Source organism: Salmo salar, chromosome ssa09, assembly GCF_905237065.1.
Source record: "Salmo salar chromosome ssa09, Ssal_v3.1, whole genome shotgun sequence".
In the NCBI taxonomy this organism is placed as follows: Eukaryota; Metazoa; Chordata; class Actinopteri; order Salmoniformes; family Salmonidae; genus Salmo; species Salmo salar.
Window position 1 is genome coordinate 106,142,604 of NC_059450.1, and position 25,999 is coordinate 106,168,602.

Below are 25,999 nucleotides of genomic sequence, written 5' to 3' on the forward strand. Positions count from 1 at the left end.
GATGGCGCCGGAGGGGATGGCCGCCGTTTCACGGGCTCCTGACCAATTGTGCTATTTTGTGTGTTTTTATGCTCCGTTTTAAACTTTCTTTTGTACATAATGTTTCCGCCATCGTTTCCTATGACCGAAAAGCACTTCTGGACATCAGAACAGCAATTACACACCTCCAACTGGACGAGGACCTTTTCTTTAATGACTCGGATGCGAAGGCTATACTGCTCTTCCCGGACCAGGCCTAAATTCACATCATTCGTAAGAAGAGGAGACGCCACTACAGAGGTCGACAAGCCGGATGCCTGGCGAGACTGCTTCGGCAAGTGGATAATCTGCCTTTACCCTCCGTTCTACTGGCTGACGTGCAATCACTGGAGAATAAACTGAATGAGCTCCGATCAAGACTATCCAATCAAAGGGACATTAAAAACTGGATTATCCTATGTTTCAACGAATCGTGGCTGAACACGGACAATATACAGTTAGCTGGGTTTTCCTTTCATCGGCAAGACAGAACAGCAGCCTCTGGTAAGATCAGAGTGGGTGGGGTGTTTCTTTGTCAACAACAGCTAGTGAGCACTCTCTAATATTAAGGAAGTCTCAAGGTTTTGCCTGAGTTAGAGTACCTCATGATAAGTTGTAGACCACACTATTTATCAAGAGAGTTTTCATCTATATTCTTCGTAGCTGTCTATTTACCACCACAAACCGATGCTGGAACTAAGACCACACTCAATGAGCTGTGTAAGGCCATAAGCAAACAAGATAACGCTCATCCAGAGACAACGTTCCTACTGGCTGGGGACTTTAACGCAGGGAAACTGAAATCCATTTGACCATTTCTACCAGCATGTCACAAAAAAAAAAAAAAACTCTAGGTCACGTTACTCCACACACAGAGACGGGTACAAAGCTCTCCCTTGCCATTAATTTGGCAAATTTGTTCATAACGTTATCCTCCTGACTCCTGCTTAGAGGCATAAATTCTAACAGGAAGTACCAGCACTCAATACAGAAAGTGGTCCAATGAAGCAGATGATAAACTAAAGGACTGTTTTGCTAGCACATTAAATCACCAGCTTCATTAATAAGTGCATCGACGACATCCCCACAGTGACGGAACACGCATAACCCATCCAGAAGCCATGGATTACAGGCAACATCTGCACTGAGCTAAAGGCTAGAGCTGCCGATTTCAAGGAGTAGGACACTAATCTGGACGCTTATAAGAAATTGCGCTGCGCCCTCCGACGAACCATCAAACAGTCAAAGCATCAATATAGGACTAAGATCAAATCCTACTACACTGGTTCTGACACGCATTAGATTTGGCAAAACTTGAAAACTATCATGGATTACAAAGGGAAACTCAGCCGCGAGCTGCGCAATGACGCGAGCCTACCATACGAGCTAAATGCCTTATATGCTTGCCTTGAGGCAAGCAACACTGAACCATGCATGAGAGGATCAGCTGTTCCGGACGACTGTGTGATCACGCTCTCCGTAGCTGATGTGAATAAGACCTTTAAAACAGGTTAACATTCACAAGGCCGCAGGGCCAGACGGATTACCAGGACACGTACTCAGAACATGCACTGACCAGCTGGCAAGTGTCTTCACTGACATTTTCAACCTCTCCCTGACCCGGTCTGTAATACCTACATGTTTCAAGAAGACCACTATAGTACCTCTGCCCAAGAACGCCAAGGAAACCTGCCTAAATGACTATCGCCCCGTAGCACTCACATCTGTAGCCATGCTTTCAAAGGCCGGTCAAGGCTCACAACACCACCATTCCAGAAACCCTAGACCCACTCCGATTCACACACCGCCCCTACAGATCCACAGATGACAGAATCGCTATTGCACTGCACACTGCTATTTCCCACCTGGACAAAAGAAACACCTACGTGAGAATGCTGTTCATTGACTACAGCTCAGCTTTCAACATTATAGTGCCCTCCAAGCTCATCACTAAGCTAAGTACCCTGGGAGTGAACAACTCCCTCTGCAACTGGATACTGGACTTCCTGGTGGGCCACCCCCAGGTAGTAAGGGTAGGCAACAACATCTGCCACGCTGACCCTCAACCCGGGGACCCCTCAAAGGTGATTGCTTAGTCCCTTCCTGTACTCCCTGTTCACCCACGACTGCGTGGCCACTGACAACGCCAACACCATCATTAAGTTTTCCGATGACACGACGATGGTAGGCCTGATCACTGACGACAATGAGACAACCTATAGGGAGAAGGTCAGAGACCTGGCAGTCTGTTGTCAAGACAACAACCTCTCCCCTCACGGTCGGCAAGACAAAGGAGTTGATCGTCGACTAACAGGAAAAGGAGGGCCGAGCATGTCCCCATTCACGTCGATGGGGCTGTAGTGGAGCAGGTTCCTTGGTGTCCACATCACTAATGATCTATCACGGTCCAAACACACCAACACAGTCAATGTCAATTGACAATGTCAATTCTCCTTCAGGAGGCTGAAAAAAACTTGGCATTGGACCTCAGAGAGTTCAATAGCAGCACCATCGAGAGCATCCTGACTGATTGCATCAACGCTTGTTATGGGAACTGCACGGCATCCAACCGCAAGGCGCCACAGAGGATAGTGCTTACATCCCAGTACATCACTGGAGCCGAGCTCACTGCCATCCAGGACCTCTATACCAGGCGGTGTCAGAGGACGGCAATAAAGATTGTCAAAGACTCCAGCCACCCAAGTTATAGACTGTTCTCTCTGCTACCACATGGCAAGCAGTACTGGAGCGCCAAGTCTAGATCCAAAAGGCTTCTTAACAGCTTCTACCCCCAAGTCGTAAGACTGCTGAACAGTTAATCAAAACGGCTACCCGGACTATTTTCATTGACCCCCTTATTTTATTGTTATTTTTTGCACTCTCTTACACAGGCTGGATGTACACTCACTGGACTCTAACCACACACTCACACATTCTTCACATATAGCTTCCGGTTTGGAGCGAGCAGTCGCACCACGCTTCGCTCCACAGGTAATATTACACTTCACTACATTACAACGGCTTGATTTGTTTGATCTGAGCAATTCTTCTTAGCTAGCTACATAGCCGTCTTTGTATCAAAGATAATTGTGTAGTTTAGAGTAACTGAGTAATTATCGAGGCTAGCTATCTTCGTCCTCCTAACGTAGTCAACACTGCTAGCTGCTAGCTAGCTAGCTAGTCATCACTGCTAGCTAGCCAACTTCTACCGACTAGCAGCACTGCAGAAACTATTACATCGTAACGACTTGATTAGTGTGGTGTTAGTGTTAGTTAGCCAGCTACATAGTTGTCTTTGCTGTCTCTGTATCTAAGATAATTGTGTAGTTTGAGTTTGAGTATTATCGAGGTGAGCTAGCCAGCCGCGACACGGCGCCAGACTTACTCAACACACCTAGTCATCATTAACCCACTGCCAGCTAGCCAACCGTTACCGACTAGCAGCGCTGTAGATACTAATACTTTACAACGGAACGATTTGACTAGTGCAGTGTTACCTAGCTAGCTACTTAGTTGTCTTTGTCATAGCTTGATAATTGTTAGCTAGCCAGCCATCGAGGTTAGCTAGCCAGCTATTTCCGTCCCCCGCGACGCCATTTTTCCTAACCCAGCCAACTATTACCGACGTGCAGCATTGTTGAAACTAAATACACTACAAGGAACGTCTTGATTAGTGTTATGTTAGCTAGCTAGCTACAAAGTTGCTTTGTATCATGACAAGGTGTAGTACTGAAACTACCGAGGTTACCTAGCCAGCTACACGTTCAAAGTCAACAACGCAGCCACTGCTAGCTAGCCTACTCCACCAGCCAGCAGTACTGTATCATTTTAGTCAATAAGATTTTTGCAACGTAAGCTTAACTTCCTGAACATTCGAGACGTGTAGTCCACTTGTCATTCCAATCTCCTTTGCATTAGCGTAGCCTCTTCTGTAGCTTGTCTACTATGTGTCTGTCTATCCCTGTTCTCTCTCCTCTGCACAGGCCATACAAACGCGCCACACCGCGTGGCCGCTGCCACTCTAACCTGGTGGTCCCAGCGCGCACGACCCACGTGGAGTTCCAGGTCTCCGGCAGCCTCTGGAACTGCCGGTCTGCGGCCAACAAGGCTGAGTTCATCTCAGCCTATGCTACCCTCCAGTCCCTAGACTTCCTGGCGCTGACGGAAACATGGATTACCACATATAACACTGCTACTCCTACTGCTCTCTCCTCGTCTGACTACGTGTTCTCGCATACCCCTAGAGCATCGAGCCAGCGGGGTGGTGGCACTGGAATCCTCATCTCTCCCAAGTGGACATTCTCTCTTTCTCCCCTGACCCATCTGTCTATCTCCTCATTTGAATTCCATGCTGTCACAGTTACCAGCCCTTTCAAGCTTAACATCCTTATCATTTATCGCCCTCCAGGTTCCCTTGGAGAGTTCATCAATGAGCTTGACGCCTTGATAAGTTCCTTTCCTGAGGATGGCTCACCTCTCACAGTTCTGGGTGACTTTAACCTCCCCACGTCTACCTTCGACTCATTCCTCTCTGCCTCCTTCTTTCCACTCCTCTCCTCTTTCGACCTCACCCTCTCACCTTCCCCCCCTACTCACAAGGCAGGCAACACGCTTGACCTCATCTTTACTAGATGCTGTTCTTCCACTAATCTCATTGCAACTCCCCTCCAAGTCTCCGACCACTACCTTGTATCCTCTTCCCTCTCGCTCTCATCCAACACTTCTCACTCTGCCCCTACTCGGATGGTATTGCGCCGTCCCAACCTTCGCTCTCTCTCTCCCGCTACTCTCTCCTCTTCCATCCTATCATCTCTTCCCTCTGCTCAAACCTTCTCCAACCTATCTCCTGATTCTGCCTCCTCAACCCTCCTCTCCTCCCTCTCTGCATCCTTTGATTTCCTCTGTCCCCTATCCTCCAGGCCGGCTCGGTCCTCCCCTCCTGCTCCGTGGCTCGACGACTCACTGCGAGCTCACAGAACAGGGCTCCGGGCAGCCGAGCGGAAATGGAGGAAAACTCGCCTCCCTGCGGACCTGGCATCCTTTCACTCCCTCCTCTCTACATTTTCCTCTTCTGTCTCTGCTGCTAAAGCCACTTTCTACCACTCTAAACTCCAAGCATCTGCCTCTAACCCTAGGAAGCTCTTTGCTACCTTCTCTTCCCTCCTGAATCCTCCTCCCCCCCTCCTCCCTCTCCGCGGATGACTTCGTCAACCATTTTGAAAAGAAGGTTGACGACATCCGATCCTCGTTGCTAAGTCAAACGACACTGCTGGTCCTGCTCACACTGCCCTACCCTGTGCTTTGACCTCTTTCTCCCCTCTCTCTCCAGATGAAATCTCGCGTCTTGTGACGGCCGGCCGCCCAACAACCTGCCCACTTGACCCTATCCCCTCCTCTCTTCTCCAGACCATTTCCGGAGACCTTCTCCCCTACCTCACCTCGCTCATCAACTCATCCTTGACCGCTGGCTACGTCCCTTCCGTCTTCAAGAGAGCGAGAGTTGCACCCCTTCTGAAAAAACCTACACTCGATCCCTCCGATGTCAACAACTACAGACCAGTATCCCTTCTTTCCTTTCTCTCCAAAACTCTTGAACGCGCCGTCCTTGGCCAGCTCTCTTGCTATCTCTCTCAGAATGACCTTCTTGATCCTAATCAGTCAGGTTTCAAGACTGGGCATTCAACTGAGACTGCTCTTCTCTGTGTCACGGAGGCTCTCCGCACTGCTAAAGCTAACTCTCTCTCCTCTGCTCTCATCCTTCTAGACCTATCTGCTGCCTTTGATACCGTGAACCATCAGATCCTCCTCTCCACCCTCTCCGAGCTGGGCATCTCCGGCGCCGCCCACGCTTGGATTGCGTCCTACCTGACAGGTCGCTCCTACCAGGTGGCGTGGCGAGAATCTGTCTCCGCACCACGTGCTCTCACCACTGGTGTCCCCCAGGGCTCTGTTCTTGGCCCACTCCTATTCTCGCTATACACCAAGTCACTTGGCTCTGTCATATCCTCACATGGTCTCTCATATCATTGCTATGCAGACGACACACAATTAATCTTCTCCTTTCCCCCTTCTGACAACCAGGTGGCGAATCGCATCTCTGCATGTCTGGCAGACATATCAGTGTGGATGACGGATCACCACCTCAAGCTGAACCTCAGCAAGACGGAGCTGCTCTTCCTCCCGGGGAAGGACTGCCCGTTCCATGATCTCGCCATCACGGTTGACAACTCCCTTGTGTCCTCCTCCCAGAGTGCTAAGAGCCTTGGCGTGACCCTGGACAACACCCTGTCGTTCTCCACCAACATCAAGGCGGTGACCCGATCCTGTAGGTTCATGCTCTACAACATTCGCAGAGTACGACCCTGCCTCACACAGGAAGCGGCGCAGGTCCTAATCCAGGCACTTGTCATCTCCCGTCTGGATTATTGCAACTCGCTGTTGGCTGGGCTCCCTGCCTGTGCCATTAAACCCCTACAACTCATCCAGAACGCCGCAGCCCGTCTGGTGTTCAACCTTCCCAAGTTCTCTCACGTCACCCCGCTCCTCCGCTCTCTCCACTGGCTTCCAGTCGAAGCTCGCATCCGCTACAAGACCATGGTGCTTGCCTACGGAGCTGTGAGGGGAACGGCACCTCCGTACCTTCAGGCTCTGATCAGGCCCTACACCCAAACAAGGGCACTCCGTTCATCCACCTCTGGCCTGCTCGCCTCCCTACCTCTGAGGAAGCACAGTTCCCGCTCAGCCCAGTCAAAACTGTTCGCTGCTCTGGCACCCCAATGGTGGAACAAGCTCCCTCACGACGCCAGGACAGCAGAGTCAATCACCACCTTCCGGAGACACCTGAAACCCCACCTCTTCAAGGAATACCTGGGATAGGATAAAGTAATCCTTCTAACCCCCCCCTTAAAAGATTTAGATGCACTATTGTAAAGTGGTTGTTCCACTGGATATTATAAGGTGAATGCACCAATTTGTAAGTCGCTCTGGATAAGAGCGTCTGCTAAATGACTTAAATGTAAATGTAAAAATATATAGGATTCGGAAAGTATTCAAACCCCTTTCCTTTTTCCACATTTTGTTATGTTACAGCCTCATTCTAAAATGGATTAAAAAAATCCTCAATCTACACACAATACCCCATAATGACAAAGCAAAAATAGTTGCAATTTTTTTTCCAATTAATTAAAAATATAAAACTGAAATACATTATTTACATTAGTATTGAGACCCTTTGCTATGAGACTCGAAATTGAGGTCAGGTGCATCTTGTTTCCATTGATCATCCTTGAGATGTTTCTACAACTTGGATTCCACCTGTGGTGAATTCAATTTATAGAAACATGTCCTATGTAAGGTCCCACAGCTGACAGTGCATGTCAGAGCAAAAACCAAGCAATGAGGTCAAAGGAAATGTCCGTAGAACTCCGAGACAGGATTGTGTTGAGGCACAGACCTGGGGAAGGCTACCAAAAACGTTCTGCAGCATTGAAGGTCTCCAAGAACACAGTGGCCTCCATCATTCTTAAATGGAAGAAGTTTGGAACCACCAAGACTCTTCTTAGAGCTGGCCTCCCGGCCAAACTGAGCAATAGGGGGAAAAGGGCCTTGGTCAGGGAGGTGACAAAGCCCCCAATGTTCACTCTGACAGCGCTCCAGAGTTCTTCTGTGGAGATGGGAGACCCTTCCAGGAGGACAACCATCTCTGCAGCATTCCACCAATCAGGCCTTTATGGTAGAGTGGCCACAGTAAAAGGCACATGACAGCCCGCTTGGAGTTTGCCAAAAGGCACCTAAAGGACTCTCAGACCATGAGAAACATGATACTCGGGTTTGGTGAAACCAAGATATAACTCTTTGGCTTGAATTGGTTTTACTGCTAACCTACAAAGCATTACATGGGCTTGCTCCTACCTATCTTTCCGATTTGGTCCTGCCGTACATACCTACACGTACGCTACGGTCACAAGACGCAGGCCTCCTAATTGTCCCTAGAATTTCTAAGCAAACGGCTGGAGGTAGGGCTTTCTCCTATAGAGCTCCATTTTTATGGAATGGTCTGCCTACCAATGTGAGAGACGCAGACTCAGTCTCAACCTTTAAGTCTTTACTGAAGACTTATCTCTTCAGTAGGTCCTATGATTAAGTATAGTCTGGCCCAGGAGTGTGAAGGTGAACGGAAAGGCTGGAGCAACGAACCGCCCTTGCTGTCTCTGCCTTGCCGGTTCCCCTCTTTCCACTGGGATTCTCTGCCTCTAACCCTTTTACAGAGGCTGAGTCACTGGCCTACTGGTGTTCTTCCATGCCGTCCATGGGAGGGGTGCGTCACTTGAGTGGGTTGAGTCACTGACGTGGTCTTCCTGTCTGGGTTGGCGCCCCCCCCCTTGGGTTGTGCCATGGCGGAGATCGTTGTGGGCTATACTCGGCCTTGTCTTAGGACGGTAAGTTGGTGGTTGGAGACATCCCTCTAGTGGTGTGGGGGCTGTGCTTTGGCAAAGTGGGTGGGGTTATATCCTGCCTGTTTGGCCCTGTCCGGGGTATCATCGGATGGGGCCACAGTGTCTTCTGATCCCTCCTGTCTCAGCCTCCAGTATTTATGCTGCAGTAGTTTATGTGTCGGGGGCTAGGGTCAGTCTGTTACATCTGGAGTATTTCTCTTGTCTTATCCGGTGTCCTGTGTGTATTTAAATATGCTCTCTCTAATTCTCTCTTTCTCTCTTTCTGTCTTTCTCTCGGAGGACCTGAGCCCTAGGACCATGCCTCAGGACTACCTGGTATGATGACTCCTTGCTGTCCCCAGTCCACCTGGCCGTGCTGCTGCTCCAGTTTCAACTGTTCTGCCTGCGGCTATGGAACCCTGACCTGTTCACCGGACGTGCTTGTTGCACCCTCGACAACTACTATGATTATTATTATTTGACCATGCTGGTCATTTATGAACATTTTAACATTTTAACATTTTGACCATGTTCTGTTTTAATATCCACCCTGCACAGCCAGAAGAGGACTGGCCACCCCTCATAGCCTGGTTCCTCTCTAGGTTTCTTCCTAGGTTTTTGGCCTTTCTAGGGAGTTTTTCCTAGGGAGTTTTTCCTAGCCACCGTGCTTCTTTCACATGCTTTGCTTGCTGTTTGGGGTTTTAGGCTGGGTTTCTGTACAGCACTTTGAGAATATCAGCTGATGTACGAAGGGCTATATAAAAATAAATTTGATTTGATTTGATTTGAATGCCAAGTATCACCTGTGGAGGAAACCTGGCACCATCCCTATGGTGAAGCACGGGGGTGGCAACATCATGCTGTGGGGATGTTTTTCAGAGGCAGGGACTGGGTGAGGATCGAGGGAAAGATGAACGGAACAAAGTACAGAGAGATCCATGATGAGCGCTCAGGACCTCAGACTGGAGCGAAGGTTCACCTTCGCGGCCCAAAACACATAGCCACGACTACGCAAGAGTGGCTTCGGGACAAGTCTCTGAATGTTCTTGTGTGGCCCAACCATAGCCCGGACTTGAACCCGATCAAACATCTCTGGAGACCTGAAAATATCTGTGCAGCGACGCTCCCCATCCAAACTGATAGAGCTTGAAAGGATCTGCAGAGAAGAATGGGAGAAACTCCCCAAATACAGGTGTGCCAAGCTTGTAGCATCATACCCAAGAAGACTCGAGGCTGTAATAGCTGCCAAAGGTTCTTCAACAAAGTAAAGGGTCTGAATACTTATGTGAATGTGATTTTTCAGTGTTTTTTTTGTTGTTTTTTTTGCAAACATTTATAAAAACCTGTTTTTGCTTTGTCATTATGGGGTATTGTGTGTAGAGTTATGAGGGGGGAAAAAACGATTTAATCCATTTTAGAATAAGGCTGTAATGAGACAAAAGCCAAGCTTTTGGTGTCATACCCAAGAAGACTCAATGCTGTAATCGCTGGCAAAGGTGCTTCTACATAGTACTGAATAAAGGATCTGAATACTTACGTAAATGTGATATTTCATATATTCTCTTTTTTTATACATTAGCAAAAATGTATAAACCTGATTTTGCTTTGTCAATATGGGGTATATTGTGTGTAGATTGATGAGGATTTTAGCTTATAACAGTGAACCTTTTTTGTGCGATACACAAGTCTATTCTAGGTCTTGTGGCATATTTTGGTTAAACTATGACTAATTTAATGGAATTGCAACCCTCTGCATGCACAGCGCATTCTTCCATCACATGTACAGCTGATTCTCAAGATCTTTCACACTAATGAGATGCTACTGAGCCCACACTACTACACTGTCTGAGACAATAATTACATGCTTTCTGGTAAGTTTTGATTACAATACTTGGTGGGGTGAAAATATTTAATAAACTCAGCAAAAAATGAAACGCCCCTTTCTCAGGACCCTGTCTTTCAAAGATAATTCCAAATAACTTCACAGATTTTCATTGTAAAGGGTTTAAACACTGTTTCCCATGCTTGTTCAATGAACCATAAACAATTAAAGAACATGCACCTGTGGAACTGTCGTTAAGACACTAACAGCTACAGACGGTAGGCAATTAAGGTCACAGTTTTGAAAACTTAGGACACTAAAGAGGCCTATCTACTGACTCTGAAAACACCAAAAGAAAGATGCCCAGGGTCCCTGCTCATCTGCGGGAAACTTGCCTTAGGCATGCTGCAAGGAGGCATGAGGACTGCAGATGTGGCCAGGGCAATAAATTGCAATGTCCGTACTGTGAGACGCTGAAGACAGTGCTACAGGGAGACAGGACAGACAGCTGATCGTCCTCGCAGGTCGTTCTCGCAGTGGCAGACCATGTGTAACAACACCTGCACAGGATTGGTACATCCGAACAGCACACCTACGGGACAGGTACAGGATGGCAACAACAACTGCCCGAGTTACACCAGGAACGCACAATCCCTCCATCAGTGCTCAGACAGTCTGCAATAGGCTAAGAGAGGCTGGACTGAGGGATTGTAGGCCTGTTGTAAGGCAGAACCTCACCAGACATCAACGGCAACAATGTCGCCTATGGGCACAAACCCACAGTCGCTGGACCAGACAGGACTGGCAAAAAGTGCTCTTCACTGACGAGTCGTGGTTTTGTCTCACCAGGGGTGATGGTCGGATTCGCGTTTATCGTCTAAGGAATGAGCGTTACACCGAGGCCTGTACTCTGGAGCGGGATCGATTTGGAGGTGAAGGGTCCGTCATGGTCTGGGGCGGTGTGTCACAGCATCATCGGACTGAGCTTGTTGTCATTGCAGGCAATCTCAACGCTGTGCGTTACAGGGAAGACATCCTCCTCCCTCATGTGGTACCCTTCCTGCAGGCTCATCCTGACATGACCCTCCAACATGACAATGCCACCAGCCATACTGCTCATTCTGTGCGTGATTTCCGGCAAGACAGGAATGTCAGTGTTCTGTCATGGCCAGCGAAGAGCCCGGATCTCAATCCCATTGAGCACGTCTGGGACCTGTTGGATCAGAGGGTGAGGGCTAGGGCCATTCCCCCCAGAAATGTCTGGGAACTTGCAGGTGCCTTGGTGGAAGAGTGGGGTAACATCTCACAGCAAGAACTGGCAAATCTAGCAGTCCATGAGGAGGAGATGCACTGCAGTACTTAATGCAGCTGGTGGCCACACCAGATACTGACTTACTTTTGACCCGTTCTTTGTTCAGGGACACATTATTCAATTTCTGTTAGTCACATGTCTGTGGAACTTGTTCAGTTTGTCTCAGTTGTTGCATCTTGTTATGTTCATACAAATATTTACACGTGTTAAGTTAAGTTTGCTGAAAATAAATGCAATCATATGTGAAGAACACAACAAAGATGCAGAATAATCTGGCCAAGTGCATAAAGTTCCCTCAGCGCTCACAACGCAATCTCATCTCTGATAAAATGACAAAAGTCCCTCTACTTCTATTTGAGGTGAAAATTATGAATCAGACACCTTATCGATAGCAACAGCTCATGGTCCTCCTGGAATCAGTAGTTTTTTTGACTCAATGGAGGAACGTAGTCAGAGAAATGCTGATGAATGTCTTGCTCGAGCTGTGTATGCAACTGGTTCACCTCTGATGCGCACAGGCAATGTGTATTGGAAGAGATGTCTGAATGTTCTTCACCCAGCATACACCCCTCCAACCAGACATGCATTATCTACTCATTTGCTAGATGCAGAGTTCAACAAAATTCCAGTGAAGGTCAAGCAAATCATAGAGAAAGCATAATTTGCAAATAAATTCATTAAAAATCCTACAATGTGATTTTCTGGATTTTCTTTTCTCATTTTGTCTGTCATAGCTGACGTGTACCTATGATGAAAATTACAGGCCTCTCTCATCTTTTTAAGTGGGAGAACTTGCACAATTGGTGGCTGACTAAATACTTTTTTCCCCCACTGTATGCTTGGGGTCATTGTCCATTCGGAAGACCCATTTGCGACCAAGCTTTAACTTCCTGACTGATGTCTTGAGATGTTGCTTCAATATATCCACGTAATTTTCCTACCGCATGATGCCATCTATTTTGTGAAGTGCACCAGTCCCTCCTGCAGCAAAGCACCCCCACAACATGATGCTGCCACCCCCGTATTTCACGGTTGGGATGGTGTTCTTCGGCTTGCAAGCCTCCCCATTTTTCATCCAAACATAACAATGGTCTTTATGGCCAAATAGTTCTATTTTTGCTTCATCAGACCAGAGGACATTTCTCCCAAAAGTACGATCTTTCTCCCCATGTGCAGTTGCAAACCATGGTCTGGCTTTTTTATGGCGGTTTTGGAGCAGTGGCTTCTTCCTTGCTGAGTGGCCTTCCAGGTTATGTCGATATAGGACTCGTTTTACTGTGGATATAGATACTTTTGTACCTGTTTCCTCCAGCATCTTCACAAGATCCTTTGCTGTTGTTCTGGGAATGATTTCCACTTTTCGCACCAAAGTATGTTCATCTCTAGGAGACAGAACGCGTCTCCTTCCTGAGCGGTATGACGGCTGCGTGGTCCCATGGTGTTTATACTTGCGTACTATTGTTTGTACAGATGAATGTGGTTCCTTCAGGCGTTTGGAAATTGCTCCCAAGGATGAACCACACTTGTGGAGGTCTACCATTTTTTTTCTGAGGCCTTGGCTGATTTCTTTTGATTTTCCCATGATGATGTCAAGTAAAGAGGCACTGAGTTTGAAGGTAGGCCTTGAAATACATCCAGAGGTACACCTCCAATTGACTCAAATGATGTCAATTAGCCTGTCAGAAGCTTCTAAAGCCATGACATCATTTTCTGGAATTTTCCAAGCTGTTTAAAGGCACAGTCAACTTAGTGTATGTAAACTTCTGACCCACTGGAATTGTGATATAGTGAATTATAAGTGAAATAATCGGTCTGTAAACAATTGTTGGAAAAATTACTTGTGTCATGCACAAAGTAGATGTCCTAACCAACTTGCCAAAACTATAGTTTGTTAACAAGAAATTTGTGGAGTGGTTGAAAAACTAGTTTTAATGATTCCATCCTAAGTGTATGTAAACCTCCGACTTCAACTGTATATGAAGGATCATCAAGCACCAATCTACCTCACCAAGCAGAGTGAGAGGAATAAGAGCACCACATTGAAGCTGCCCAGCAGGGAGACAATACCATCCTGTCTGATGTTCAGACTCCGCTTGCAGATGTAAGAGAAGAAATCTGTACTTCCCTGCCCACTTCACTGTTGCGCCAAGCAAAGGAAACTGCAGTTTTGAAATACATCAAAAAGCCTGAAGACTTCTGCCTGAAGTCAATACACGCAGCAGCGTACATGTTGGACCCCAAGTATGCTGGCAAGAGCATCCTGTCTGGTGCAGAGATCAACAAGGTCATCACTACCTTGTCTCGCCACCTTGGCCTGGAAGAGGGCAAGGTTCTTGGCAGTCTGGCGAAGTACACGTCCAAGCAAGGGCTTTGGGATGGTGATGCAATATGGCAGTCGTGCCAACATATCTCATCAGCCACCTGGTGGAAGGGACTTTGTGGATCTGAGGCTCTTTCCCCTGTTGCCTCCATCATCCTCAAAATCCCACCAACATCAGCCGCCTCAGAGCGCAACTGGTTCTTGTTTGGGAACACACATACCAAAGCACGCAACAGGCTGACCAATACAAGGGTTGAAAAATTGGTGGCCCATCCGGGCAAATTTGAGGCTTTTTGAGCCTGACAACGAGCCATCCTCAACAAGGTTGGAAAGTGACAGTGAAGATGAGGCCTTAGAGTCTGAAGTTCAAGAGGTGGACATTGAGGAGGTCCAGGGAGAAGCAATGGAAGCTTGAGAGGAAGACAACCAAAGCTTTAGTTTCTAGACTATCATTTTATAGATGTATGTTGAAAACGTTTTTGGGAGATGTGATGGATCATTGGGAATCATTCAATATTCCCTTTCTTTTGTTGTTCAGTGAAATCCTCCCATGTGAAGAGTCAACTCATTTCATTCAAGCTCGTAACTAAATCGTTTTTTTTATTTCTATTGGAAGGATTTAATCATTTGCAATTATGTCTACTTATGATAAGGTAAAAGGTTTATGTTTCTGTCTCCATATGATATGGTAAATATATCCAATGCAAAAAAACATTACATTTAAATGGTATTAATATTAATTAGCATATATTTCCATTAATTCCCAAATATTCCTGTGGAATGTTTCCACCTCTGAATATTCCCCAAAATGTGCAACCCTAGTCTGAATACTTTCTGAATGCACTGTACGCTGCTGCTACTCTGTGTTTATTATCTATGCATAGTCACGTTACCCCTACCTACATGTCGATATTACCTTGACTACCCCGTAGCCCTACACATTGTACTGGTACTCCTTCTATATAGCCTCGTTATTCCTTTTTTATTGTGTAACAATTTTTTATTTAGCATTATTATGCATTGTTGGTTAAGGGCTCGTAAGTAAGCATTTCACGGTAAGGTTGTATTGTACCTGTTGTATTTGGCATGTGACAAATACAATTTTACAGGACTTGAACCCTAATCCCTAGCCTAGCTAATGTTAGCCAGCTACCCACAACAAAATGGAATTCGTAACATATCATAAGAAATGGATGATGGACATTCCCAAGTGAATACATACCATACGAAACGTAACATACCATAATAAATGGAGCATCTTGGATTTAGGTAAAGAATGATACGAAATGCTCAGAGTCTAGGTCAACGTTGTTTCCGCATTTCAATGAAATTACATTGAACCAACATTGAATAGACGTTGAATTAACGTCTGTGCCCAGTGGGTTATTTCATCTGCAATTATTCTTCTGCTATTTATTCTGTTACCAATAATATTGACATGTTAAGAATATTTTCTGACTACAATTAATGTCTCATCTTTTAACTCAAATCTGTTAGCAAGTAGGTATATCTAGCTGCTAAGTAGGTAGGTATATCTAGCTGTTGCGCCTGGTGTCATAAACGTAACATAGTAAACGTAAATCCAGGACAGGTAAATTAGAATGATATGTTGTGTTTGGTATGCTTACATAAGACAGATGGTTGGTCGGGGTGGATGGGTGGGCATATAATGTTAACGTCCAGCAACTCAAAGGTTGCGAGCTCGAATCTCACCACAGACAACTTTAGCAACCTAAGTAATTAGCTAATTAACTACTTACTACGTTTTAGCCACTTTGCAACTTAGCATGTTAGCAAACCCGTCCCCTAACTGCAACCCTTTAAGCTAACCCTTCCCCTAACCAAAACTTAACCCTTTAACCTAACTCCTAAACGTAACCCTAAATCCTAGCCTAGCTAACGGATTTACGTACAGAATAATACGAAATGCTCTGAGACCAGGTTGCTGCCAGCCAACTGAAAAAAACATTCTGATGGAATGGCTCGTCCTGCGCTTTGTATAAACCCAGGGAATATATTGGTTCCTTTCTTTCTATATACAGCAATGTGAACGCAAATAGGACTCGGCCCACAAAATAGGTGAAGTGAAGTGGCAAAAGAGTCCTCTTTCAAAGGCAAGGGCAGTGTGAATGGGCAGAGTTCACTTTAAAGAGGACTGAAATCGGTTATTTTAAAAAGAGGCCTATATGTGAAATCACTCTTGAAAGGAAAAGTGTTAGCCAAAACATAACCTGTCTCCATTGTACAATATTGTAAATTACAACATATTTGTTGGCAGATAAGTGCTCCTGAAAAGGTATATCTAGTTATGAATATCAAACGAGATGCCGAATGAATCAATTGCGATAGTAGTTAGAAGCAAAAACTAGCTAGAGCTAGCTAACAGAATCGAGAAGTATCATATTGCTATGAAACAGCTGGCCATTCACATATGGAGCTATTTAGCAGCAGTAATCCACGGATTTAATATATTTTAAGTTAAAATAGATTAAGGTTTTGATGAAGGTTAGCTAACGTTACGATTTATCAACACCCAGTAATGATACCGTTATGTGTGGTGCTGATGATAGTACAGTAACGTTACTGATATCGAGAGCTCGAGCTATTATAGTTCCTTCCAGCTAGCGCAAGCGAGACATGTCCGGGGATCCTACTCGCCATCTCGTGGATGTAGAGAGACAGGAAAGAGCGGTGTTTCCCATCTGGCCTCGCAAAGCTAGAAAATTAGCAAAGCGGATGGAGAGAACAGCTACCGAAAAGAATGGTCGCCTTTGGCTTTGAATTGCAATGTTACCAATGCAATTACAGGTTACCTTGCTTCGTATCTGACCCGATGTGGAAACTTTGCGTATTAATTTCTGCGGAGATCCATGTTCCTGCTCTGGTTCACTATCCGAAGATTCATCCAGGCATCTTGCCGTGGCCTCGACTCGGACTGCCACCGCCATATCATTCGCCCCCAGGGAATGATATATAGAATGAGTGGAAGGTGGAGTCAATAGGAATTAGCACCCCCTTGTGGTCAAGACAGGGCAAAGCAGCACCAATGTTGACTCGTTTTTTTTTCTCAACTCATAAAAGATTAGTCTTTTCATTGTATTCTCTTTACAGCAATAGCCATTTTCTTTCCAAACTATGTTTTTATCACGATTGTATTTCGAAATATTGCGATAAACACATTGGGGACCATGGGAGAACCCTTTGAATAACGCATTTTGGTTCCAGGTAGAACCCTTTTGGATTCCATGAAGAACCCTTTCCACAGAGGGTTCGGCATAGAACCCAAAATAGTTCTATCTTGAACCAAAAAGGGTTCTCCTATGGGGACAGCGACAGAACCCTTTCGGAACACTTTTTTCTAAGAGTGTAAGCTCTCAGCCATGCATTGAACAGTCTTTTTTGCAAACAGTAATTGAGTTAAATTATGACTATCCAATTTACTCATCACATTAAGAATAATAAGTTATCTTACATAAGTCTGAAAATGCGATGATGCATGGAATGCTTTACAATGAAGGTGAATTTTTTTGGTGAACATTTTTAGATGTCTCAGATCCACTGGGCACAGCCATCAGTTCAACGTCTAGTTTTGATTGACACTTGATGGAGTTGTCAACTATCATGAATTCCGAGTGAAATCAACAAAACTTTGAACCAAGATTTAGGTTAAAAGTCACAGAATTATTTTACGTTGTTGACTTTTTACAAATCCAATCACTTTTCCATGTTGATTCAACACCATCAGAATGGGTAAGACTGAATTTTTGTTGTTGAAATGATGTGCAAACAACATTGATTCAATCAGTTTGTGCCCAGTGGGATATGTCTCAGTGGAAGTAAACAAAAGTGTATCTTTCCACTGACCTGTACAACTCTCTCCAGAGTATTATGGCTTACCCATGCGAGTGAGCCAAACCAGGCAACTATTCTAAACGTGAGGATAGTTTCAATAAACCATATAGAAGAAGTGCAGAATGGATGATATTTAGCCTTCTCTCAAGTAAATAATAATTTATTAAACTTTTATAGGTCAAACTGTTACATATGGGATAATCAATGACACTGGTCAGCAATAAAAATGTAACCGAGGAGCAGTGGCGGTTGAATGAATCACATCCTTTATCCATCAATCATTTCCACATTGGGAATGCAGGGCACCGGGAAGCAGTCATTAGTAATTCTCAATGCTGACATGTACAATGCAGTTAATAAAAGGAGGGTCAAAGAAGACGGAAGGCCATTAAACAAAGTGTACATCTAGTTGTACATGTACATCATGGTGTGAGAAACAAGGTCACTCGCTGGGTGTAGGTGTTCAGGTTACATAATGCCTTTTGTTTGTCGTCCCATTGTTTGGAGGGTTCAAGTTTTCCAGGTGTCTTGAACTCATTATGGAGCCAGCGTGGATGAAGTGGTCTCTGGTTCCAGAGTATGAAGTGGGAAAAGAGAGGAAGAGTTTGAAAACTGGGCCCCAGCTGAAGAGCACAGCTCCTAAAAGCTTCAGTGTGACAGCCTTCCCTCTCTCGCTCCCTCGCTCCTTTCTCTTAAGGCCAGATTGTTTTTTAAGATGTTCAAACGTTCATAGATGACCGGCAGGGTCAAATAATAATCACAGTGGTTGTAGGGGGTGCAACAGGTCAGTACCTGGAGTAAATGTCAGTTGGCTTTTCATAGCCGAGCATTCAGAGGTCATGACAGCAGGTGCGGTAGACAGCAGGTCCGATGAACAGGTCAGGGTTCCATTGCCGCAAGTAGAACAGTTGAAACTAGAGCAGCAGCATGACCAGGTGGACTGGGGACAGCCAGGAATCCTCAGGCCAGGTTGTCCTGAGGCATAATCCTAGGGCTTAGGTCCTCCGGGAGGGGAGAGAGAGAGAGAATTAGAGGGAGAATAATAAAATTCACACAGGACACCAGATAAGACAGGAGAATTACACCAGATATAACAGACTGACGCTAGCCCCCCGGCACAGAGACTGTTGCAGGATAGATACTGGAGACTGAGACGGGTGGGTCGGGGGACACTGTTGCCCTGTCCAATGATACCCCCGGACAGGGATAACCAGGCAGGATATAACCCCACCCACTTTGCCAAAGCACAGCCCCCACATCACTAGAGGGATATCAACAGACCACCAATTTACAAATCTGAGACAAGGCTGAGTATAGCCCATGAAGATCTCCTCCAAAGCACGAGCAAGAGGGGGCGCAAAAACAGACAGGAAGATTGTGTCTGTGACTCAATCTACTCAAGTGATGCACCCCTCACAGGGACGGCATGGAAGAGCACTAGTAAGCCAGTGACTCAGCCCCCGTAATAGGGTCAGAGGCAGAGTATCCCAGTGGAGAGAGGGGAGCCAGCCAGGCAGAGACAGCAAGGGCAGTTCGTCGCTCCAGTGCCTTGCCGTTCACCTTCGCAACCCTGGGCCATACCACACTCAATCATAGGACCGACCCACTGAAGAGATGAGTCTTCAGTAAAGACTTAAAGGTCGAGACTGAGTCTGCGTCTCTCACATGGATAGGCAGATCATTCCATAAAAATGTAGCTCTAAGACCTAAGACAGGGAATGTTTACTAGGATTAAATGTCAGGATTTGTAAAAAAGTGAGTTTAAATGTATTTGGCTAAGGTGTATGTAAACTTCCAACTTCAACTGTATGTACGGCAGGACCAAATCAGAGAGATAGGAGCAAGCCCATGTAAGGCTTTGTAGGTTAGCAGTAAAACCTAGAGATCAGCCCTAGCCTTAACAGGAAGCCAATGTAGAGAGGTTGGCACTGGAGTAATATGATCTAATGTTTTGTTTCTAGTAAAGATTCTGTTTAGCACTAACTAAAGTTTATTTAGTGCTTTATCAAGGTAGCCGGAGAGTAGAGCATTGCAGTAGTCTAATCTAGAGGTGACAAAAGCATGGATTAGCTTTTTTGCATCATTTTTGGAGAAAAAGTTTCAGATTTTTGCAATGTTACGAAGATGTAAAAAAGTTATCCTTGAAATATTCTTGATGTTCGTCAAAAGAGAGATCTGGGTCCAGAGTAACGCTGAGGTCCTTCACAGTTTTATTTGAGACTACTGTACAACCATCATGATTAATTGTCAGATCCAACAGCAGATCTCTTTGTTTTTTTGGACCTAGAACTAGCATCTCTGTTTTGTCCAAGTTTAAAAGTAAAACATACTGTAACAGTATAGCTTTCGTCCCTCTCCTTGCTCCTACCTGGACTCGAACCAGGGACCCTCTGCACACATCAAGAACTGACACCCTCGAAGCATCGTTACCTATCACTCCACAAAAGCAGAGCAAGGGAAACAATTACTTCAAGTTCTCAGAGCGAGTGACGTCACCGATTGAAAGGCTATTAGCGCGCACCCCTCTAACTAGCTAGCTATTTCACACCGGTTACACCACCATCCACTTCCATATGTCTGAAACACAGGCTTCCAGGGTAGGCAATTTTGGGGCTTCACAACGTTTCATCGAAATGTACAGCTGTGTGTCCTCCGCATAGTTGACATTGTGTTTCTGAATGACATCACCAAGAGGTAGAATATTTAGTGAAAACAATAGTGGTCCATCCACAGAGATTAACTGATATCTTTCCAACAGATAAGATCTAAACCAGACAAGAACTTGTCCGTGTAGACCAATTAGGGTTTCTAGTGTCGCCAAAAGAATGTGGTGATTGATGGTGTCAAAAGCAGCACTAAGGTGGTGGGGTTCCTGAGTGGCGCAGCGGTCTACGGCACTGCATCTTAGTGCAAGAGGCATCACTAGAGTTCCTGGTTTGAATCCAGGCTGTATCACATCCGGCTGTGATTGGGAGTCCCATAGGGCGACGCACAATTGGCCCAGTGTCATCTGGGTCTGGCCTTTTTATAACGTTTTTGAGAGGAATGGGATGGGGGGGGGTTTTCGGGTCGAGCTTTGGCTTTTTCAAGAGAAGCTTTATTACTTTCACTTTTAGTGAGTTTGGTACACATCTGGTGGATATAGAGCCATTTATTATGTTCAACATAGGAGGGCCAAGCACAGGAAGTAGCTTTTTCAGTAATTTATTTGGAATAGGGTCCAGTATGCAGCTTGATAGTTTAGAGGCCATTACTATTTTCATGAATTTGTCAAGAGATACAGGATTCAAAAACTTGAGTGTCTCCATTGATCGTAGGTCCTAGCAGTTCTATGCAGGCTCAGGACAACTGAGCTTTTGAGAAATATGCAGATTCAAAGTGGAGTCCGCAATTTGCTTTCTAATGATCATGATCTTTTCATTGAAGAAGTTCATGAATGTCTCAGTGCTGAAGTGAAAGCTATCCTCTCTTGTTGAATGCTGCTTTTTAGTTAGCTTTGCAACAGTATCAAAAATACATTTGGATTGTTCTTATTCTCTTCAATTAGGTTGGAAAAATAGGATGATCGAGCAGCAGTGAGGGCTCTTCGATATTGCACGGTACTGTCTTTTCAAGCTAGTCGGAAGACTTCCAGTTTGGTGGAGCGCTTCAGGGCTTGGGTATTTTCTTTATACCAGGGAACAAATTTCTTGTGACAAAGGTTTTTTTGTTTTAGGGGTACGACTGCATCTAGGGTATTACGCAAGGTTAAATTAAGATCCTCAGTTAGGTGGTTAACTGACGTCCTTGGGTAGGTGGAGAGAGTCTGGATAGGCATCTAGGAATCTTTGGGTTATTCAAGAATGTATAGCACGGCTTTTGATGATCCTTGGTTGGGGTCTGAGCATATTATTAGTTACGATTGCAAACGTAATAAAATGGTGGTCCGATAGTCCAGGATTATGAGGAAAAACTATTAAAAAAACAAAAACAATCCACAATATTTATTCCACGGGACAAGACTAGATCCACGGTATGACTGTGGACTAGGTCCGGAGACATGGTGGACAAAACTCACTGAGTGGATGATGGATACGAAAGCCTTTTGGAGTGGGTAACTGTGGACTTACCCATGTGAATATTAAAGTCACCAAAAAACGGAATATTATCTGCCTTAATAACCTCTTACATCTAGACGTTCCGCTAGCGGAACACCTGCTCCAATATCCAATGATAGGCGTGGCGCAAATTACAAATTCCTCAAAAATCCCAAAACTTCAATTTTTCAAACATATGACTATTTTACACCATTTTAAAGACAAGACTCTCCTTTATCTAACCACACTGTCCGATTTCAAAAAGGCTTTACAGCGAAAGCAAAACATTAGATTATGTCAGCAGAGTACCCAGCCAGAAATAATCAGACACCCATTTTTCAAGCTAGCATATAATGTCACAAAAAACAAAACCACAGCTAAATGCAGCACTGACCTTTGATGATCTTCATCAGATGACACTCCTAGGACATTATGTTATACAATACATGCATGTTTTGTTCAATCAAATTCATATTTATATCAAAAACCAGCTTTTTACATTAGCATGTGATGTTCAGAACTAGCATTCCCACCGAACACTTCCGGTGAATTTACTAAATTACTCACGATAAACGTTCACAAAAAACATAACAATTATTTAAAGAATTATAGATACAAAACTCCTTTATGCAATCACGGTGTCCGATTTTAAAATAGCTTTTCGGTGAAAGCACATTTTGCAATATTCTGAGTAGATAGCCCGGCCATCATGGCTAGCTATTTTGACACCCACCAAGTTTGGGACAACCTAAACTCAGAATTACTATTAGAAAAATTGGATTACCTTTGCTGTTCTTCGTCAGAATGCACTCCCAGGACTTCTACTTCAATAACAAATGTTGGTTTGGTTCCAAATAATCCATAGTTATATTCAAATAGCTCTGTTTTGTTGGTGCGTTCAGGTCAAGCGAGCGTATTTCTTGACAAAAATATTCAAAATATTCCATTACCATACTTAGAAGCATGTCAAACGCTGTTTAAAATACATTTTAATGCTATTTTTCTCGTAAAATAGCGATAATATTCCAACCGGGCAACGTTGTATTCATTCAAAGGCAGAAAGAAAAAAATGGAGTAGTCTCGTGACCGCGCATCTCCAGTGTCACTGTCCCCAGGCTGACCACTTACAAATTCTCCTGCTGTTCTTCGCCCAGAGACAGCAGACACCCCATTCCACTTTCTGGCGGCTTTAGAGAGCCAATGGGAGCCTTATAAAGTGTCACGTTACAGCACAGATGCTGTATTTTCGATAGAGATGCAACAGAAGAACAACAAATTGTCAGACAGGGCACTTCCTGTATAGAATCTTCTCAGGGTTTGGCCTACCATATGAGTTCTGTTATACTCACAGACACCATTCAAACAGTTTTAGAAACTTTAGAGTGTTTTCTATCCAAATCTACTAATTATATGCATATTCTAGTTTCTGGGCAGGAGTAGTAACCAGATTAAATCGGGTATGTTTTTATCCGGCCGTGAAAATGCTGCTCTTATCCCAAAGAAGTTAATTAATTTTTTCTTGGACATCTGATGGAGAAATGACTGATTTACAGTACATGAGGGTTGCCTAATCGCACATATGCAATTTTGGAAAGATGTGACCTTTTTAACCCTTCGAACCAGCCCCTATGACCCCAATTTAAGGGACTTCCGGTTGTCATAGGAAGCTGATAGTGAACACACATCCTCATTGGGGAATCCTGAGTTTCAAGTCTTTATGTTTAGAACTGACTGATTTATAGAGGGTTGAATGCAGTGTTTTTCACTAACTGTAGGTTGTGAAATCAAAACCACTTTTAGGGTGAATTTAACCACTTCCGGTTGCTCCAGGAAGCTTAGAATCAACACAGGTAATCCTTATAGTGGCCTGATGGATTGTCATTGAAGACAGTTTAATTTGGCAATCATAACCGACATAGGCATCAGGTTGGAGTTAGGGGAGCAGGCAATGTATTCCTATGGCGAGCGAGCTACGGTCAAGTGGGGCACCTCGTTGAACTTGGCACGGCTTAGAGACTATGGTGATGCCATTTGCCAACACTTTCAGTGTTGATTTCAGCCTGTCCATTTGGTGATGGTTCATCACTTTTAAACTTATTGGAAATGGACAAAAGTCGGCCATCAAGTAGGCGTCCATCAGTCAATATGATATCATTCTGACGCCAAACTGATACATACTGACACCAAACCCACTTTGTTCAACTCGTTTAAATTCACAGCGCCTCCTGTTGAAACCATAAAAAATGTAAAGCACATAGTTACATCCTAGTTGCGGGTCCAGTTCTGATATTATGTGTAGGCCTAGCTGAGGCGACCCCCGAATTTCGGCTGGATAGGTCATTCGGAGCCTGAGCAGTGACCTTAATTAGTGCTGAAAATTAACTTTTTCCGGGCGTTGCTACGGGGTCCCTAAAAGAGCTATCAGACAAACTTTAGGATCTGTCTATGGGCCGAGGCGGTTTCAATTCACCTAGTCTTGTGATTCTGGGACTTTTCTAAGTGTCGTCATTTTCGCGATGTTAAAAATGAATTGAAGTTATTGCAAATGAACAAGGCTGTTTCTCGGCCTGAGAACCTTCTAGACCCATATAACTCACCGGGCACTACCGACTTAAGCCCTAGAACAGGTTTATAAAGTTTCAGAGCTCTAGGTCTGACGGTTCTTTGATGGTTCGAACGACGGTAACTATTGCAGGCGCTGTGTGTCTGTAAGCCCCACACTGTCACTCCACATTGACTGTGTGTGAGTACAGAAAATCATAGAAATCACGTAGAGCTCCGAATCCCGCCTTAACAGATTTGCCTTAACACGCCACAACTGGATCTATAACTTTTTTGAAAAGAAAAACAATTGTTTAACCATCATCAAACGGACATTGTACAAATTCTCGCAAATTCCGATAGATAATTAGCTGGTTCTATTATTCCTTACACAGTAGGTTTATGTACTTTAACGTGAAGCGGTCAAATAAGTGCTGTATTATAATTTCCAACCTTTAATTCCAGAAAATGGGCATTAAAACCTCTCTAGGGTAGGGGGCAGTATTTTCACGGCCGTATGAAAAACGTACCCAAATTAAACGGCCTACTACTCGGGCCCAGGAACTGGAATATGCATATTATTAGTAGATTTGGATAGAACCTGAGAAGAATCTAACCAGGAAGTGAGAATTCTACTGCTTGTAGTCCTTTCAAGTCACTGCCAATGGAACACACAGTGAGTTAGGGTTCATTTTGCAGTTCCTAAGGCTTCTAGATGTCAACAGTCTTTAGAAAGTTGTTTGAGGCGTCTATGATGAACAGAGATCGAACAAGAAGGCTGGGAAGTTGTAGACCCATCAGCTCATTGGTGCGCATTCATGTGAGAAGGGACCTGTGTTCCAAAACGCTTTTCAAGACACAGGAACCGTCCGGTTGGAATATTACTGAAGTTTCACGTTCTAAAGGCCCTAAAGATTGATGCTTTACAACGTTTGACATGTTTGAACGAACGTAAATAGATTTTTTTTTTACTTTTCTTTTCGGCGCGCTTCCTACATTTGGAGTAGCTGAACAGAACGCGCGAACAACAAGGAGCAATTTGGACATAAATTATGGAGTTTATCGAACAAAACAACATTTATTGTGGACCTGGGATTCCTGGAAGTGCCTTCTGATGAAGATTATTAAAGGTAAGTGAATATTTATAATGCTATTTAATATTTTAGATGACTCCAAAATGGCGGCTATCTGTATTGCCTAGTGTATTTTTCTGAGCGTAGTACTCAGATTATTGCAAAGTGTGCTTTGCCAGTAACGTTATTTTGAAATCTTTCACAGTGTTAGCATAAAGGAGATGTTCATCTATAATTCTTTGAATGACAGTTTAATATTTTATCAACGTTTATGACAAGTATTTTTGTAAATTGTAGCGCTGCTTCACCGGAAGTATTGGAGGCAAAATATTTTCTGAACATCACACGCCGATGTAAAATGCTGTTTTTAGATATAAATATGAAATTGATCGAACAAAAAATGCATGTATTGTGTAACATGATGTCCTGGAGTGTCATCTGATGAAGATCGTCTAAAGTTAGTGCTTCATTTAGCTGTGTTTTGGGTATTTGTGATGCATGCTAGTTGCTTGGAAATGGCTGTGTGGTTATTTGTGTCTATGTACTCTCC

At 44.5% G+C, this 25,999-nt stretch overlaps 1 protein-coding gene across 5 annotated transcripts in view; it reads right to left on the reverse strand.

The window, feature by feature from the left end:
- The window catches only part of dgkd (diacylglycerol kinase delta), a 171,794-nt gene extending 154,904 nt beyond the window's left edge, over nt 1-16,890 (reverse strand). For 3 of the 5 annotated variants that reach the window (XM_045724294.1, XM_014213440.2, XM_045724295.1), the window contains exon 1: nt 16,721-16,889. In XM_045724294.1, coding sequence (XP_045580250.1) covers nt 16,721-16,855 — 135 coding nt within the window. In that variant the 5' untranslated portion in view covers nt 16,856-16,889. Of the gene's footprint in view, nt 1-16,720 lie in introns of all 5 variants that reach the window. The other 2 variants (XR_006771103.1, XR_006771102.1) reach the window with 1 other exon arrangement.
- Nucleotides 16,891-25,999: the final 9,109 nt, after the last annotated feature.